The sequence below is a fragment of the Pseudophryne corroboree genome, chromosome 1 (assembly GCF_028390025.1).
Source record: "Pseudophryne corroboree isolate aPseCor3 chromosome 1, aPseCor3.hap2, whole genome shotgun sequence".
NCBI classification, from domain to species: domain Eukaryota; kingdom Metazoa; phylum Chordata; class Amphibia; order Anura; family Myobatrachidae; genus Pseudophryne; species Pseudophryne corroboree.
In genome coordinates, this window is record NC_086444.1 from 21202627 (window position 1) to 21220760 (window position 18134).

Genomic DNA, 18134 nt, shown 5'->3' on the forward strand with positions numbered 1-18134 from the left:
ACACAGCGCCATTTTCCCCTCACAGAAAGGCTGAGGGGAAGGCTCCCAGGCTCTCCCCTGCACTGCACTACAGAAACAGGGTTAAAACAGAGAGGGGGGGCACTGATTTGGCGATATACATATATATTAAATGCTATATGGGAGGAACACTTATATAAGGGTTGTCCCTGTATAATTATAGCATTTTGGTGTGTGCTGGCAAACTCTCCCTCTGTCTCCCCAAAGGGCTAGTGGGTCCTGTCCTCTATCAGAGCATTCCCTATGTGTGTGCTGTATGTCGGTACGTGTGTGTCGACATGTATGAGGAAAATGTTGGTGAGGAGGCGGAGCAAATTGCCTGTAATGGTGATGTCACTCTCTAGGGAGTCGACACCGGAATGGATGGCTTACTTATGGAATTACGTGATAATGTCAACACGCTGCAAGTGGGTTGACGACATGAGACGGCCGGCGAACAAATTAGTACCGGTCCAGGCGTCTCAGACACCGTCAGGGGCTTGTAAAAACGCCCATTTACCTCAGTCGGTCGACATAGACCCAGACACGGACACTGATTTCAGTGTCGACGGTGAAGAAACAAACGTATTTTCCTTTAGGGCCACACGTTAAGGGCAATGAAGGAGGTGTTACATATTTCTGATACTCCAAGTACCACAAAGAAGGGTATTATGTGTGAGGTGAAAAAACTACCTGTAGTTTTTCCTGAATCAGATAAATGAAATGAAGTGTGTGATGATGCGTGGGTTTCCCCCGATAGAAAATTATTGGCGGTATACCCTTTCCCGCCAGAAGTTAGGGCGCATTGGGAAACACCCCTCAGGGTGGATAAGGCGCTCACATGCTTATCAGAAAAATATCCTAAAAAGTATACACACACATGCTGGTGTTATACTGTGACCAGCGATCGCCTCAGCCTGGATGTGCAGAGCTGAGGTGGCTTGGTCGGATTCCCTGACTAAAAATATTGATACCCTTGACAGGGACAGTATTTTATTGACTATAGAGCATTTAAAGGATGCATTTCTATATATACGAGATGCGCAGAGGGATATTTGCACTCTGGCATCAAGAGTAAATGCGATGTCCATATCTGCAAGAAGATGTTTATGGACACGACAGTGGTCAGGGGATGCAGATTCCAAACGGCACAAAGATGTATTGCCGTATAAAAGGGGAGGAGTTATTTGGGGTCGGTCCATGGGACCTGGTGGCCACGGCAACTGCTGGAAGATCCACCGTTTTTTACCCTAAGTCACATCTCTGCAGAAAAAGACACCGTCTTTTCAGCCTCAGTCTTTTCGTCCCTATAAGATATCTGCCCAGGGATAGAGGAAAGGGAAGAAGACTGCAGCAGGCAGCCCATTCCCAGTAACAGAAGCCCTCCACCGCTTCTACTAAGTTCTCAGCATGACGCTGGGACCGTACAGGACCCCTGGATCCTACAAGTAGTATCAAAGGGGCACAGATTGGAATGTCGAGGCGTTTCCCCCCTCGCAGGTTCCTGTAGTCTGCTGTACCAATGTCCCCCTCCGACAGGGAGGCAGTATTGAAAACAATTCACAAGCTGTATTCCCAGCAGGTGATAATAAAATTACCCCTCCTACAACAAGGAAAGGGGTATTGTTCCACACTATAGGGTGGTACTGAAGCCAGAAGGCTAGGTGAGACCGATTCTAAATCTGAAAAATTTGAACACTTACAAGGGTTCAAATCCAGATGGAGTCACTCAGAGCAGTGATAGCGAACTGGGAACAAGGGGACTATATGGTGTCCCGGGACATCAGGGATGCTTACCTCCATGTCCCAAAATTTGCTTTTCTCACCAAGGGTACCTCAGGTTCGTGGTACAGAACTGTCACTATCAGTTTCAGACGATGCCGTTGGAGTGTCCAAGGCACCCCGGGTCTTTACCAAGGTAATGACCGAAATGAGGATTCGTCTTCAAAGAAAATGGACGACCTCCTGATAAGAACAAGGTCCAGAGAACAGTTGAGGTCGGAGTAGCACTATCTCAAGTAGTTCTACGACAGCACGGGTGGATTCTAAATATTCCAAAACCGCAGTTGTTCCGACGACACGTCTGCTGGTCCTAGGGATGATTCTGGACACAGTCCAGGAAAAGGGTGTTTCTCCCAGAGGAGAAAGCCAGGGAGTTATCCGAGCTAATCGGGATCCTCCTAAAACCAGGAAAAGTGTCAGTGCATCATTGCACAAGAGTCCTGGTAAAAAATGGTGGCTTATTACGAAGCGCTTCCATTCGGCAGATTTCACGCAAGAACTCTTCAGTGGGATCTGCTGGACAAATGGTCTGGATCGCATCTTCAGATGCATCAGCGGATAACCCTATATCCAAGGACAAGGGTGTCTCTCCTGTGGTGATTACAGAGTGCTCATCTTCTAGAGGGCCGCAGATTCGGCATTCAGGATTGGATGCTGGTATCCACGGAGGCCAGCCTGAGAGGCTGGGGAGCAGTCACACAGGGAAAAAATTTCCAGGGAGTGTGATCAAGTCTGGAGAATTCTCTCCACATAAATATACTGGAGCTAAGAGCAAATTTGTAATGCTATAAGCTTAGCAAGGCCTCTGCTTCAAGGTCAGCCGGTATTGATCCAGTGGGATAACATCACGGCAGTCGCCCACGTAAACAGATAGGGCGGCACAAGAAGCAGGAGGGCAGTGGTCAAAACTGCAAGGATTTTTCGCTAGACGGAAAATCATGTGATAGCACTGTCAGCAGTGTTCATTCCGGGAGTGGACGACTGGGAAGCAGACTTCCTCAGCAGGCACGACCTCCACCCGGGAGAGTGGGAACTTCATCGGGAAGTTTTCCGCATGATTGTGAACCGTTGGGAAAGACCAAAGGTGGAAATGATGGCGTCCCGCCCGAACAAAAAACGGGACAGGTATTGCGCCAGGTCACGAGACCTTCAGGCGATAGCTGTGGACGTCCTGGTAACACCGTGGGTGTAACAGTCGGTGTATGTGTTCCCTCTTCTGCTTCTCATAACCAAGGTATTGAGAATTATAAGACGTAGAGGAGTAAGAACTATACTCGTGGCTCCGGATTGGCCAAGAGGGACTTGGTACCCGGAACTTCAAGAGATGCTCACAGAGGACTAATGGCCTCGGGAGCTAAGATGGGATTTGCTTTCAGCAAGAACCATGTCTATTCCAAGAGGAACCGTGGCATCTGCCTCTAAGAAGGGACCTGCTCCAGCAGGGACCTTGTCTGTTCCAAGACTTACCGCGACTGCGTTTGACGGCATGGCGGTTGAACGCCGGATCCTAAGGGAAAAGGCATTCCGGAAGAGGTCATACCTACCCTGGTCAAAGCCAGGAAGGAGGTGACCGCACAACGTTATCACCACATGTGGTGAAAATATGTTGCGTGGGTGAGGCCAGGAAGGCCCCACGAAAAAATTTCAACTAGGTCGATTTCTGCACTTCCTGAAAACAGGAGTGTCTATGAGCCTCAAATTGGGGTCCATTAAGGTTCAAGTTTCGGCCCTGTAGATTTTCTTCCAGAAAAAATTGGCTTCAATTCCTGAAGTCCAGACGTTTGTCAAGGGAGTATTGCATATACAGCCCCTTGTGTGCCTCCAGTGGCACCGTGGGATCTCAACGTAGTGTTGGGATTCCTCAAATCATATTGGTTTGAACCGATCAAATCTGTGGATTTGAAATATCTCACATGGAAAGGGACCATGTTGTGGCCCTGGCCTCGGCCAGGCGATTGTCAGAATTGGGGGCTTTGTCTTAAAAAAAAAAAAAAAAAAAAGCTCATATTTGTTTTTCCATTCGGACAGGGCAGAACTGCGGACTCGTCCCCAGTTTCTTCCTAAGGTGGTGTCAGCGTTTCGCCTGAAACAACATATTGTGGTGCCTGCGGCTACCAGGGACTTGGAGGACTCCAAGTTGCTAGACGTTGTCGGGGCCCTAAAAATAGATATATATATATATATTTCCAGGACGGCTGGAGTCAGAAAGTCTGACTTGCTGTTTATATTGTATGCACCCCAAAAGATGGGTGCTCCTGCTTCTAAGCAGACTATTGCTCGTTGGATTTGTAGTACAATTCAGCTTGCACAGTCTGTGGCAGGCCTGCCACAGCCAAAATCTGTCAATGCCCATTCCACAAGGAAGGTGGGCTCATCTTGGGCGGATGCCCGAGGGGGTCTCGGCTTTAAAATTTTGCCGAGCAGCTACGTGGTCAGGGGGGAACACGTTTGTAAAATTCTACAAATTTGATACCCTGGCTGAGGAGGACCTGGAGTTCTCTCATTCGGTGCTGCAGAGTCACCCGCACTCTCCCGCCCGTTTGGGAGCTTTGGTATAATCCCCATGGTCCTGACGGAGTCCCCAGCATCCACTAGGACGTTAGAGAAAATAAGATTTTACTTACCGATAAATCTATTTCTCGTAGTCCGTAGTGGATGCTGGGCGCCCATCCCAAGTGCGGATTGTCTGCATTACTTGTACATAGTTATTGTTACAAAAATCGGGTTATTATTGTTGTGAGCCATCTTTTTTAGAGGCTACTTCATTGTTATCATACTGTTAACTGGGTTCAGATCACAAGTTGTACGGTGTGATTGGTGTGGCTGGTATGAGTCTTACCCGGGATTCAAGATCCTTCCTTATTGTGTACGCTCGTCCGGGCACAGTACCTAACTGAGGCTTGGAGGAGGGTCATAGGGGGAGGAGCCAGTACACACCATGTGATCCTAAAAGCTTGCTTTTGTGCCCTGTCTCCTGCGGAGCCGCTATTCCCCATATTATTATTATTATTATTATTATTAGTGTATATTTTTCACTATTGTATTATTATCATTATCACCACTACCAGATTTTCCATCTCAACCCAAGTGGGTTACGTCCAATGAGAAAACTGTTTATTTTTTTAATTCTCGTCCCTGCAAATTATTTGTAATTTTTCTTCTTTAGAGGTTTGAAAAACAGAAAGGAAAAAAATAAAATAAAAAAATAAAATAAAAAATAAATATATATATATATATATATATATATATATATATACATACACATACACACACAATTTTAATTTCTGCATGATTTAGCACTAAGCTTCCATCATCCGCCGGGGCAATGGAGGTGCCGCGCTGTCAGCTATGTATCCGTTACCGACCACGCCAGAAGTCCTGAGAATATTGAGAATAGCTCCTATACCCAGCGCTGCGCTGCCTCAGCCGCTAACCACAGAGCTGAGCTCTCCCGTTGCCGAGTGTGGTGTCACCAGTGTTGCTGGACTGATCCCTGCAGATTAGGGTCTGTGGTGTATGACTTATTGTCTGTTCCTTCCCCTTCTGTTACAGATCACAGATATGCACTAACGAGCAAAGATTGGGATCTCTAAGACGTTTCTCGGGTTTTGAAAGATTTGATACTTTTTTTTTTATCACGTTACAAATTAAATTGGTTTATATAATAGTTCAGATATTACTAATGTTGCAGATAACTAGGACTGAATGAGAAGTCTGATTTATCATTTATTATTCACATATTACTGCACAATCCCATTTCCAGCAGCCGTCACGCCAATGTCCTAATGGCAAGTTCTCTTAGCTCATTCTTCATAAATCATGTTTAACTGTTAAATGGTTATTAGCGCAACCTCTGTATTGTCCGTGATGAGTGCAGTCGCACTGAGCCCCTCCCTGTGTGCCCACGCCTATTTCAGCCTCTAGTTGCAGCGAGTTTGCAGTCAGACGTGGATTGCGCAGTAAAAGCGAAACCCCACAATGCTGTAAGACTCTGAACAACTACTATTGTTAGTAATTAACACCTTCCTCTGATACATCAGGCTTAGTTGTATCAACAGGGGAGGGGTCCTGTGGTGCCCACCGGTAATGAGAGGTGCGACCCTGCGGAGACCTTTCAGTAGAACGGCAGACAAAGACAAGGTTGCAGGTGCAGGTCTCCGCAGGGTCGCACCTCTCGTTACCGGTGTGCACCCCAGGACCCCTCCCCTGTATACCTAATGCTGTGTATTTACATACACAATAGAAGGCCAGAGACCCCTTCTGCCTGGTGGTAGCACCCACGCCCACCTGTCCTATATATTAGTATTAATTAGGTTCCTGACATTTCTTAGACTGCATGCAGAGCAAGGTGAGTCCTGCACAAATGTGTATTGTATTATCAGATGGGGGAGCATTTCCGGGGTGTGTGTCCCCCTGGACTGGTGTGGCTGTTTTGCCTCAGGAGCAACACATATTAACACTTATTTTCATATTTACTTTCATCCCTATCGTGTGTTTTGTTTCACTGTAATTCATTTCTTACCTTCACACTTCACTACTTTACCTCTCACTACTTTATCTCTCCCTTCATAACCTCTCACTACTTTACCTCTCACTACTTTATCTCTCCCTTCATTACCTCTCACTACTTTACCTCTCACTACTTTATCTCTCCCTTCATTACCTCTCACTACTTTATCTCTCCCTTCATTACCTCTCACTACTTTACCTCTCACTACTTTATCTCTCCTTCATTACCTCTCACTACTTTACCTCTCACTACTTTATCTCTCCCTTCATTACCTCTCACTAATTTACCTCTGCTCTTTTCAGCAGCCTCCCTCACTAACCTATCTTCACTTTTGCACTATATAATTTTTCACTTTTGTGTTGCCCTGGGGTGACTCAGCTGCTTCATTTTGGGGGGTCCCACGCCCAGGATTTGTACCCCCCAAAATGTTAGGGACTTGGCCGACTAATGAGGTCACCTGGACGCGGTGGGCAAGCCGTTATTTATGACCATAACTATGCGAAGAACCTCACTCAAAATGCAAAATGTTATTGCAATGATTATTATTAATAAATTGGTAATGTTTGAATTGTGCACCTGCAACCTTCTTCTTATTTGCATCAACCTCTGTTTCCAACACGGAGTAAATGTAATACGCTGCAGCTTGCAGGCTTCGGCGAGATCCCGGCGAGTGGCAATCATTGAACAGGCCAAACCCGGTGACGGACTATAGCATTTTCCCTGTAGTGAGCCTGATTCAGCGCTGGGCGCAGTGCCGACGTTTGCAGATTAGAGGGTGGTTTCTGTACCGCACATGCATCAGAGCCGCACTGCGCACATGCCATGCTAGATTATCAGCGGTGAGGGTTGGCATGCAGAGTGCTTGACAGTCAGTGAGCGTTTGTGGGCGTCAACTACAGGTGCGCCGTGATCATTTCAGGGGCGTGACTGAGCCAGCAACTGCACCTGTGCATGTAGTTACAATGGCTCCGGCGGCTTCCTTCCATAACCTGCTCAGATTATTGTCTGATGTGCGCCAGGTGGTGCGTCTTTGTATGCAAGTGGCGGCTTAGAGACGCGGGAGTCTTTGTACAAATCCCAGCAGCTGCGATATTCGCATATTTCTGCAGAACCGCTACGTACGGCATCGCACCTGCAATGTGTTTGCTGCTCCTCTGAATCAGGGCCTGTGTGAATGAGACTACTGATAGTGACCCCCCTCCTCCCTCTCACCCCTTTCATGTTTTAGGCGAAGGAAACCTACGATGAAGCCATGAGCAAGGGTCAGCAGGCGTTCCTATTGGAGGAGGACGCGAGCTCTGCCGACATATTCAGCTGCAGCGTTGGGAATCTACCCCCCGGGCAGGAGGCGGAGGTGACCCTGAAATACGTGCAGGAGCTGCCTGTGGAAGCTGATGGAGCCGTGCGTTTTGTGCTTCCCGCCGTCCTCAACCCCAGATACACCCCAAAAGGTACAGCGGGAGAGTAAGCGTTTCCTAGCAGTCATATCACATGTCGGTAGTCACAGGTCGGCTGACACTTCTCTGCATATACAGTATAAAGGCAAATTGCAGCAGTTACACACATGTACAGTAACACCACCCCTGTCTGGCACAAGGCGATGGATTGAATCCCCCCCATTGTGTGTTTGAGGAACACTGTGGCCGCAGGTTCTACCTTATTCTCACACTTACCTGCGACCGGTCCGGGTTGTCCTGAGTAAAGGTCCCATCATGAGGAAAGAGGGAAACGTCTGAAGCTAAAAGCACTGAGACTGTCCTTATGTGTGTCTCAGGCATACTAGTAATAATTGTTATAGCGGCTTTCCTCTGTGTGTGATATATAGATAACCAGCCAGAGCTGTGCCGCCCTGTTCCTCTCCTCTCCTGCTCATTAGTGGCAGACACTTACTGCTGCATCGTACATACCTTACGTTATCCTGTGTGTGTGTGATATATAGATAACCAGCCAGAGCTGTGCCGCCCTGTTCCTCTCCTCTCCGGCTCATTAGTGGCAGACACTTACTGCTGCATCGTACATACCTTACGTTATCCTGTGTGTGTGATATATAGATAACCAGCCAGAGCTGTGCCGCCCTGTTCCTCTCCCGCTCATTAGTGGCAGACACTTACTGCTGCATCGTACATACCTTACGTTATCCTGTGTGTGTGTGATATATAGATAACCAGCCAGAGCTGTGCCGCCCTGTTCCTCTCCCGCTCATTAGTGGCAGACACTTACTGCTGCATCGTACATACCTTACGTTATCCTGTGTGTGTGATATATAGATAACCAGCCAGAGCTGTGCCGCCCTGTTCCTCTCCCGCTCATTAGTGGCAGACACTTACTGCTGCATCGTACATACCTTACGTTATCCTGTGTGTGTGATATATAGATAACCAGCCAGAGCTGTGCCGCCCTGTTCCTCTCCTCTCCCGCTCATTAGTGGCAGACACTTACTGCTGCATCGTACATACCTTATGTTATCCTGTGTGTGTGATATATAGATAACCAGCCAGAGCTGTGCCGCCCTGTTCCTCTCCCGCTCATTAGTGGCAGACACTTACTGCTGCATCGTACATACCTTACGTTATCCTGTGTGTGTGATATATAGATAACCAGCCAGAGCTGTGCCGCCCTGTTCCTCTCCTCTCCCGCTCATTAGTGGCAGACACTTACTGCTGCATCGTACATACCTTATGTTATCCTGTGTGTGTGATATATAGATAACCAGCCAGAGCTGTGCCGCCCTGTTCCTCTCCTCTCCTGCTCATTAGTGGCAGACACTTACTGCCGCATCGTACATACCTTACGTTATCCTGTGTGTGATATATAGATAACCAGCCAGAGCTGTGCCGCCCTGTTCCTCTCCTCTCCGGCTCATTAGTGACAGACACTTACTGCTGCATCGTACATACCTTACGTTATCCTCTGTGTGTGATATATAGATAACCAGCCAGAGCTGTGCCGCCCTGTTCCTCTCCTCTCCCGCTCATTAGTGGCAGACACTTACTGCTGCATCGTACATACCTTACGTTATCCTCTGTGTGTGATATATAGATAACCAGCCAGAGCTGTGCCGCCCTGTTCCTCTCCTCTCCCGCTCATTAGTGGCAGACACTTACTGCCGCATCGTACATACCTTACGTTATCCTGTGTGTTTGATATATAGATAACCAGCCAGAGCTGTGCCGCCCTGTTCCTCTCCTCTCCGGCTCATTAGTGCAGACACTTACTGCCACATCGTACATACCTTACGTTATCCTGTGTGTGATATATAGATAACCAGCCAGAGCTCTGCTGCCCTGTTCCTCTCCTCTCCTGCTCATTAGTGGCAGACACTTACTGCCGCATCGTACATACCTTACGTTATCCTCTGTGTGTGATATATAGATAACCAGCCAGAGCTGTGCCGCCCTGTTCCTCTCCTCTCCGGCTCATTAGTGACAGACACTTACTGCTGCATCGTACATACCTTACGTTATCCTCTGTGTGTGATATATAGATAACCAGCCAGAGCTGTGCCGCCCTGTTCCTCTCCTCTCCCGCTCATTAGTGGCAGACACTTACTGCTGCATCGTACATACCTTACGTTATCCTCTGTGTGTGATATATAGATAACCAGCCAGAGCTGTGCCGCCCTGTTCCTCTCCTCTCCGGCTCATTAGTGACAGACACTTACTGCTGCATCGTACATACCTTACGTTATCCTCTGTGTGTGATATATAGATAACCAGCCAGAGCTGTGCCGCCCTGTTCCTCTCCTCTCCCGCTCATTAGTGGCAGACACTTACTGCTACATCGTACATACCTTACGTTATCCTGTGTGTGATATATAGATAACCAGCCAGAGCTGTGCCGCCCTGTTCCTCTCCTCTCCCGCTCATTAGTGGCAGACACTTACTGCTGCATCGTACATACCTTACGTTATCCTGTGTGTGATATATAGATAACCAGCCAGAGCTGTGCCGCCCTGTTCCTCTCCCGCTCATTAGTGATAGACACTTACTGCTGCATCGTACATACCTTACGTTATCCTCTGTGTGTGATATATAGATAACCAGCCAGAGCTGTGCCGCCCTGTTCCTCTCCTCTCCTGCTCATTAGTGGCAGACACTTACTGCTGCATCGTACATACCTTACGTTATCCTGTGTGTGTGATATATAGATAACCAGCCAGAGCTGTGCCGCCCTGTTCCTCTCCCGCTCATTAGTGGCAGACACTTACTGCTGCATCGTACATACCTTACGTTATCCTGTGTGTGTGTGATATATAGATAACCAGCCAGAGCTGTGCCGCCCTGTTCCTCTCCTCTCCTGCTCATTAGTGGCAGACACTTACTGCTGCATCGTACATACCTTATGTTATCCTGTGTGTGTGATATATAGATAACCAGCCAGAGCTGTGCCGCCCTGTTCCTCTCCTCTCCTGCTCATTAGTGGCAGACACTTACTGCCGCATCGTACATACCTTACGTTATCCTGTGTGTGATATATAGATAACCAGCCAGAGCTGTGCCGCCCTGTTCCTCTCCTCTCCTGCTCATTAGTGGCAGACACTTACTGCTGCATCGTACATACCTTACGTTATCCTCTGTGTGTGATATATAGATAACCAGCCAGAGCTGTGCCGCCCTGTTCCTCTCCTCTCCCGCTCATTAGTGGCAGACACTTACTGCTGCATCGTACATACCTTACGTTATCCTGTGTGTGATATATAGGTAACCAGCCAGAGCTGTGCCGCCCTGTTCCTCTCCTGCTCATTAGTGGCAGACACTTACTGCTGCATCGTACATACCTTACGTTATCCTCTGTGTTTGATATATAGATAACCAGCCAGAGCTGTGCCGCCCTGTTCCTCTCCCGCTCATTAGTGGCAGACACTTACTGCTGCATCGTACATACCTTACGTTATCCTGTGTGTGTGTGATATATAGATAACCAGCCAGAGCTGTGCCGCCCTGTTCCTCTCCTCTCCTGCTCATTAGTGGCAGACACTTACTGCTGCATCGTACATACCTTATGTTATCCTGTGTGTGTGATATATAGATAACCAGCCAGAGCTGTGCCGCCCTGTTCCTCTCCTCTCCTGCTCATTAGTGGCAGACACTTACTGCTGCATCGTACATACCTTATGTTATCCTGTGTGTGTGATATATAGATAACCAGCCAGAGCTGTGCCGCCCTGTTCCTCTCCTCTCCCGCTCATTAGTGACAGACACTTACTGCTGCATCGTACATACCTTACGTTATCCTCTGTGTTTGATATATAGATAACCAGCCAGAGCTGTGCCGCCCTGTTCCTCTCCTCTCCCGCTCATTAGTGACAGACACTTACTGCTGCATCGTACATACCTTACGTTATCCTGTGTGTGATATATAGATAACCAGCCAGAGCTGTACCGCCCTGTTCCTCTCCTCTCCTGCTCATTAGTGGCAGACACTTACTGCTGCATCGTACATACCTTACGTTATCCTGTGTGTGTGATATCTAGATAACCAGCCAGAGCTGTGCCGCCCTGTTCCTCTCCCGCTCATTAGTGGCAGACACTTACTGCCTCATCGTACATACCTTACGTTATCCTGTGTGTGTGATATATAGATAACCAGCCAGAGCTGTGCCGCCCTGTTCCTCTCCTCTCCCGCTCATTAGTGGCAGACACTTACTGCTGCATCGTACATACCTTACGTTATCCTGTGTGTGTGATAAATAGATAACCAGCCAGAGCTGTGCCACCCTGTTCCTCTCCTGCTCATTAGTGGCAGACACTTACTGCTGCATCGTACATACCTTACGTTATCCTGTGTGTGTGATATATAGATAACCAGCCAGAGCTGTGCCGCCCTGTTCCTCTCCTCTCCCGCTCATTAGTGGCAGACACTTACTGCTGCATCGTACATACCTTACGTTATCCTCTGTGTAACTTTCCTCTTCTCTCTGACATTTTGTCTCCGCACAGACCATGATGTGAGTGTGACCGCCACACGCCCGCAGGTGCCTATTGGACAGATCCCGTACACCCTGAGCCTGAGCGCTCACTTTCAGTCTGCGTACGGCATCGCCAAGATAGAATCTAACTGTGACATCACCCCCGTGCAGTATACGGATGGCGACAAGACTGCAGCCAAGGTGAGGAGACCGCACATAGATGTGACCTTTCCAGGGCGGGAGTGTGTAACCCGCACTAACATTAGTGTATTCACGGCCGCGCATTTGTGTGTGTATGACACTGCAGGATCTGCACTATGCATCTGTTCTAGAGTAATATGGATGGGAGGTGTAAGTGCAAATCCTGATTGGATGACTGCAGCCACTGACCGATCAGGCGATACTTTCAGGGCACACCTCCTGATATGCAGATTTCATGGTCCATCCCCTACTGAGCTTTAGCGCTGTTGCTGCTTTTCTAACTGCTCCCAAACATAATAGGGGGGGGGGGGGGGGACTACACGGTAACGGTGAGGCTATCCTTAAAACCTGGACTGTAATGGCAGAGTATGGAAACTCTGTTGTAATAAATTAAAGAAGGGGGATCTCTCTAAGTGCTAAATATATTTCTCTGACGTCCTAAGTGGATGCTGGGGACTCCGTCAGGACCATGGGGTTTAGCGGCTCCGCAGGAGACAGGGCACAAAAGTAAAAGCTTTAGGATCAGGTGGTGTGCACTGGCTCCTCCCCCTATGACCCTCCTCCAAGCCTCAGTTAGATTTTTGTGCCCGGCCGAGAAGGGTGCAATCTAGGTGGCTCTCCTAAAGAGCTGCTTAGAGTAAAAGTTTGTTAGGTTTTTTATTTTCAGTGAGTCCTGCTGGCAACAGGCTCACTGCTACGAGGGACTTAGGGGAGAGAAGTGAACTCACCTGCGTGCAGGATGGATTGGCTTCTTAGGCTACTGGACACCATTAGCTCCAGAGGGAGTCGGAACACAGGTCTCACCCTGGGGTTCGTCCCGGAGCCGCGCCGCCGACCCCCCTTGCAGATGCCGAAAAGTGAAGGTCCAGAAACGGCGGCAGAAGACTCTTCAGTCTTCATAAGGTAGCGCACAGCACTGCAGCTGTGCGCCATTGTTGTCAGCACACTTCATAGCAGCGGTCACTGAGGGTGCAGGGCGCTGGGGGGGGGGCGCCCTGGGCAGCAATGATAGTACCTTATTCTGGCTAAAAATACATCACATATAGCCCCTGGGGGCTATATGGATGTATTTAACCCCTGCCAGGTCTCAGAAAAACGGGAGAAGAAGCCCGCCGAAAAGGGGGCGGGGCCTATTCTCCTCAGCACACAGCGCCATTTTCCCTCACAGAAATGCTGGTGGGAAGGCTCCCAGGCTCTCCCCTGCACTGCACTACAGAAACAGGGTTAAAACAGAGAGGGGGGGCACTTATTTGGCGATATGTATATATATATTAAAATGCTATAAGGGAAAAACACTTATATAAAGGTTGTCCCTGTATAATTATAGCGTTTTTGGTGTGTGCTGGCAAACTCTCCCTCTGTCTCCCCAAAGGGCTAGTGGGGTCCTGTCCTCTATCAGAGCATTCCCTGTGTGTGTGCTGTGTGTCGGTACGTGTGTGTCGACATGTATGAGGACGATGTTGGTGAGGAGGCGGAGCAATTGCCTGAAATGGTGATGTCACTCTCTAGGGAGTCGACACCGGAATGGATGGCTTATTTAAGGAATTACGTGATAATGTCAACACGCTGCAAGGTCGGTTGACGACATGAGACGGCCGGCAAACAAATTAGTACCTGTCCAGGCGTCTCAAACACCGTCAGGGGCTGTAAAACGCTCATTTACCTCAGTCGGTCGACACAGACACAGACACGGACACTGACTCCAGTGTCGACGGTGAAGAAACAAACGTATTTTCCTTTAGGGCCACACGTTACATGTTAAGGGCAATGAAGGAGGTGTTACATATTTCTGATACTACAAGTACCACAAGAAGGGTATTATGTGGGGTGTGAAAAAACTACCTGTAGTTTTTCCTGAATCAGATAAATTAAATGAAGTGTGTGATGATGCGTGGGTTTCCCCCGATAGAAAATTATTGGCGGTATACCCTTTCCCGCCAGAAGTTAGGGCGCGTTGGGAAACACCCTTTAGGGTGGATAAGGTGCTCACACGCTTATCAAAACAAGTGGCGGTACCGTCCCCATTTAGGGCCGCCCTCAAGGAGCCAGCTGAGAGGCTGGAAAATATCCTAAAAAGGTATATACACACATACTGGTGTTATACTGCGACCAGCGATCGCCTCAGCCTGGATGTGCAGCGCTGGGGTGGCTTGGTCGGATTCCCTGACTGAAAATATTGATACCCTTGACAGGGACAGTATTTTATTGACTATAGAGCATTTAAAGGATGCATTTCTATATATGCGAGATGCACAGAGGGATATTTGCACTCTGGCATCAAGAGTAAGTGCGATGTCCATATCTGCCAGAAGATGTTTATGGACACGACAGTGGTCAGGTGTTGCAGATTCCAAACGGCACATGGAAGTATTGCCGTATAAAGGGGAGGAGTTATTTGGGGTCGGTCCATCGGACCTGGTGGCCTCGGCAACAGCTGGAAAATCCACCTTTTTTACCCCAAATCACATCTCAGCAGAAAAAGACACCGTCTTTTCAGCCTCAGTCCTTTCGTCCCCATAAGGGCAAGCGGGCAAAAGGCCAGTCATATCTGCCCAGGGATAGAGGAAAGGGAAGAAGACTGCAGCAGGCAGCCCATTCCCAGGAACAGAAGCCCTCCACAGCTTCTGCCAAGTCCTCAGCATGACGCTGGGGCCGTACAAGCGGACTCAAGTGCGGTGGGGGGTCGTCTCAAGAGTTTCAGCGCGTAGTGGGCTCACTCGCAAGTGGACCCCTGGATCCTACAAGTAGTATCCCAGGGGTACAGACTGGAGATTCGAGACGTCTCCCCCTCGCAGGCTCCTGATGTCTGCTTTACCAACGTCTTCCTCCGACAGGGAGGCAGTATTGGAAACAATTCACAAGCTGTATTCCCAGCAGGTGATAATCAAAGTACCCCTCCTACAACAAGGAAAGGGGTATTATTCCACACTATATTGTGGTACTGAAGCCAGACGGCTCGGTGAGACCTATTCTAAATGGGAAATCTTTGAACACTTACATACAAAGGTTCAAATCAAGATGGAGTCACTCAGAGCAGTGATAGCGAACCAGGAAGAAGGGGACTATATGGTGTCCCTGGACATCAAGGATGCTTACGTCCATGTCCCAAATTGCCCTTCTCACCAAGGGTACCTCAGGTTCGTGGTACGGAACTGTCACTATCAGTTTCAGACGCTGCCGTTTGGATTGTCCACGGCACCCCGGGTCTTTACCAAAGTAATGGCCGAAATGATGATTCTTCTTCAAAGAAAAGGCGTCTTAATTATCCCTTACTGGGACGATCTCCTGATAAGGGCAAGGTCCAGAGAACAGTTGGAAGTCGGAGTAGCACTATCTCAAGTAGTTCTACGACAGCACGGGTGGATTCTAAATATCCAAAATCGCAGCCGTTTCCGACGACACGTCTGCTGTTCCTAGGGATGGTTCTGGACACAGTCCAGAAAAAGGTGTTTCTCCCGGAGGAGAAAGCCAGGGAGTTATCCGAGCTAGTCAGGAACCTCCTAAAACCAGGAAAAGTGTCAGTGCATCATTGCACAAGAGTCCTGGGAAAAATGGTGGCTTATTACGAAGCGATTCCATTCGGCAGATTCCACGCAAGAACTTTTCAGTGGGATCTGCTGGACAAATGGTCCGGATCGCATTTTCAGATGCATCAGCGGATAACCCTATCTCCAAGGACAAGGGTGTCTCTCCTGTGGTGGTTACAGAGTGCTCATCTTCTAGAGGGCCGCAGATTCGGCATTCAGGATTGGATGCTGGTGACCACGGAGGCCAGCCTGAGAGGCTGGGGAGCAGTCACACAGGGAAAAATTTTTTTCCAGGGAGTGTGATCAAGTCTGGAGATTTTTCTCCACATAAATATACTGGAGCTAAGGGCAATTTACAATGCTCTAAGCTTAGCAAGACCTCTGCTTCAAGGTCAGCCGGTATTGATCCAGTGGGACAACATCACGGCAGTCGCCCACGTAAACAGACAGGGCGGCACAAGAAGCAGGAGGGCAATGGCAGAAACTGCAAGGATTTTTCGCTGGGCGGAAAATCATGTGATAGCACTGTCAGCAGTGTTCATTCCGGGAGTGGACAACTGGGAAGCAGACTTCCTCAGCAGGCACAACCTCCACCCGGGAGAGTGGGGACTTCATCGGGAAGTCTTCCACATGATTGTGAACCGTTGGAAAAGACCAAAGGTGGACATGATGGCGTCCCGCCTGAGCAAAAAACTGGACAAGTATTGCGCCAGGTCAAAAGACCCTCAGGCAATAGCTGTGGACGTTCTGGTAACACCGTGGGTGTACCAGTCGGTGTATGTCTTCCCTCCTCTGCTTCTCATACCCAAGGTATTGAGAATTATAAGACGTAGAGGAGTAAGAACTATACTCGTGGCTCCGGATTGGCCAAGAAGGACTTGGTACCCGGAACTTCAAGAGATGCTCACAGAGGACTCATGGCCTCTGCCGCTAAGAAGGGACTTGCTTCAGCAAGTACCATGTCTGTTCCAAGACTTACCGCGGCTGCGTTTGACGGCATGGCGGTTGAACGCCGGATCCTAAGGGAAAAAGGCATTCCGGAAGAGGTCATTCCTACCCTGGTCAAAGCCAGGAAGGAGGTGACCGCACAACATTATCACCACATGTGGCGAAAATATGTTGCGTGGTGTGAGGCCAGGAAGGCCCCATGAAGAAATTTCAACTCGGTCGTTTCCTGCATTTCCTGCAAACAGGAGTGTCTATGGGCCTCAAATTGGGGTCCATTAAGGTTCAAATTTCGGCCCTGTCGATTTTCTTCCAGAAAGAATTGGCTTCAGTTCCTGAAGTCCAGAAGTTTGTCAAGGGAGTACTGCATATACAACCCCCTTTTGTGCCTCCAGTGGCACTGTGGGATCTCAACGTAGTTCTGGGATTCCTAAAATCACATTGGTTTAAACCGCTCAAATCTGTGGATTTGAAATATCTCACAGGGAAAGTGACCATGCTGTTGGCCATGGCCTCGGCCAGGCGAGTGTCAGAATTGGCGGCGTTTGTCTCAAAAAAGCCCATATCTGATTGTCCATTCGGACAGGGCAGAGCTGCGGACTCATCCCCAGTTTCTCCCTAAGGTGGTGTCAGTGTTTCACCCGAACCAGCTTATTGTGGTACCTGCGGCTACTAGGGACTTGGAGGACTCCAAGTTGCTAGATGTTGTCAGGGCCCTGAAAATATAGTTTCCAGGACGGCTGGAGTCAGGAAAACTGACTTGCTGTTATCCTGTATGCACCCAACAAACTGGGTGCTCTTGCTTCTAAGCAGACGATTGCTAGTTGGATGTGTAGTACAATTCAGCTTGCACATTCTGTGGCAGGCCTGCCACAGCCAAAATATGTAAATGCCCATTCCACAAGGAAGGTGGGCTCATCTTGGGCGGCTGCCCGAGGGGTCTCGGCTTTACAACTTTGCCGAGCTGATACTTGGTCAGGGGCACACCCTGACTGAGGAGGACCTGGAGTTCTCTCATTCGGTGCTGCAGAGTCATCCGCACTCTCCCGCCCGTTTGGGAGCTTTGGTATAATCCCCATGGTCCTGACGGAGTCCCCAGCATCCACTTAGGACGTCAGAGAAAATAAGAATTTACTTACCGATAATTCTATTTCTCGTAGTCCGTAGTGGATGCTGGGCGCCCATCCCAAGTGCGGATTGTCTGCAATACTTGTACATAGTTATTGTTACAAAAATAGGGTTATTATTGTTGTGAGCCATCTTT

General features: G+C 48.7%; 1 protein-coding gene across 6 annotated transcripts in view; it reads left to right on the forward strand.

The window, feature by feature from the left end:
- Nucleotides 1-18134, forward strand: part of LOC135054228 (von Willebrand factor A domain-containing protein 5A-like) — a 373972-nt gene that overhangs the window by 139787 nt on the left and 216051 nt on the right. For all 6 annotated transcript variants that reach the window (XM_063957548.1, XM_063957547.1, XM_063957546.1 and 3 more), the window contains 2 exons: nucleotides 7518-7740; nucleotides 12229-12398. In XM_063957548.1, coding sequence (XP_063813618.1) covers nucleotides 7518-7740; nucleotides 12229-12398 — 393 coding nt within the window. The remainder of the gene's footprint in view (nucleotides 1-7517; nucleotides 7741-12228; nucleotides 12399-18134) is intronic.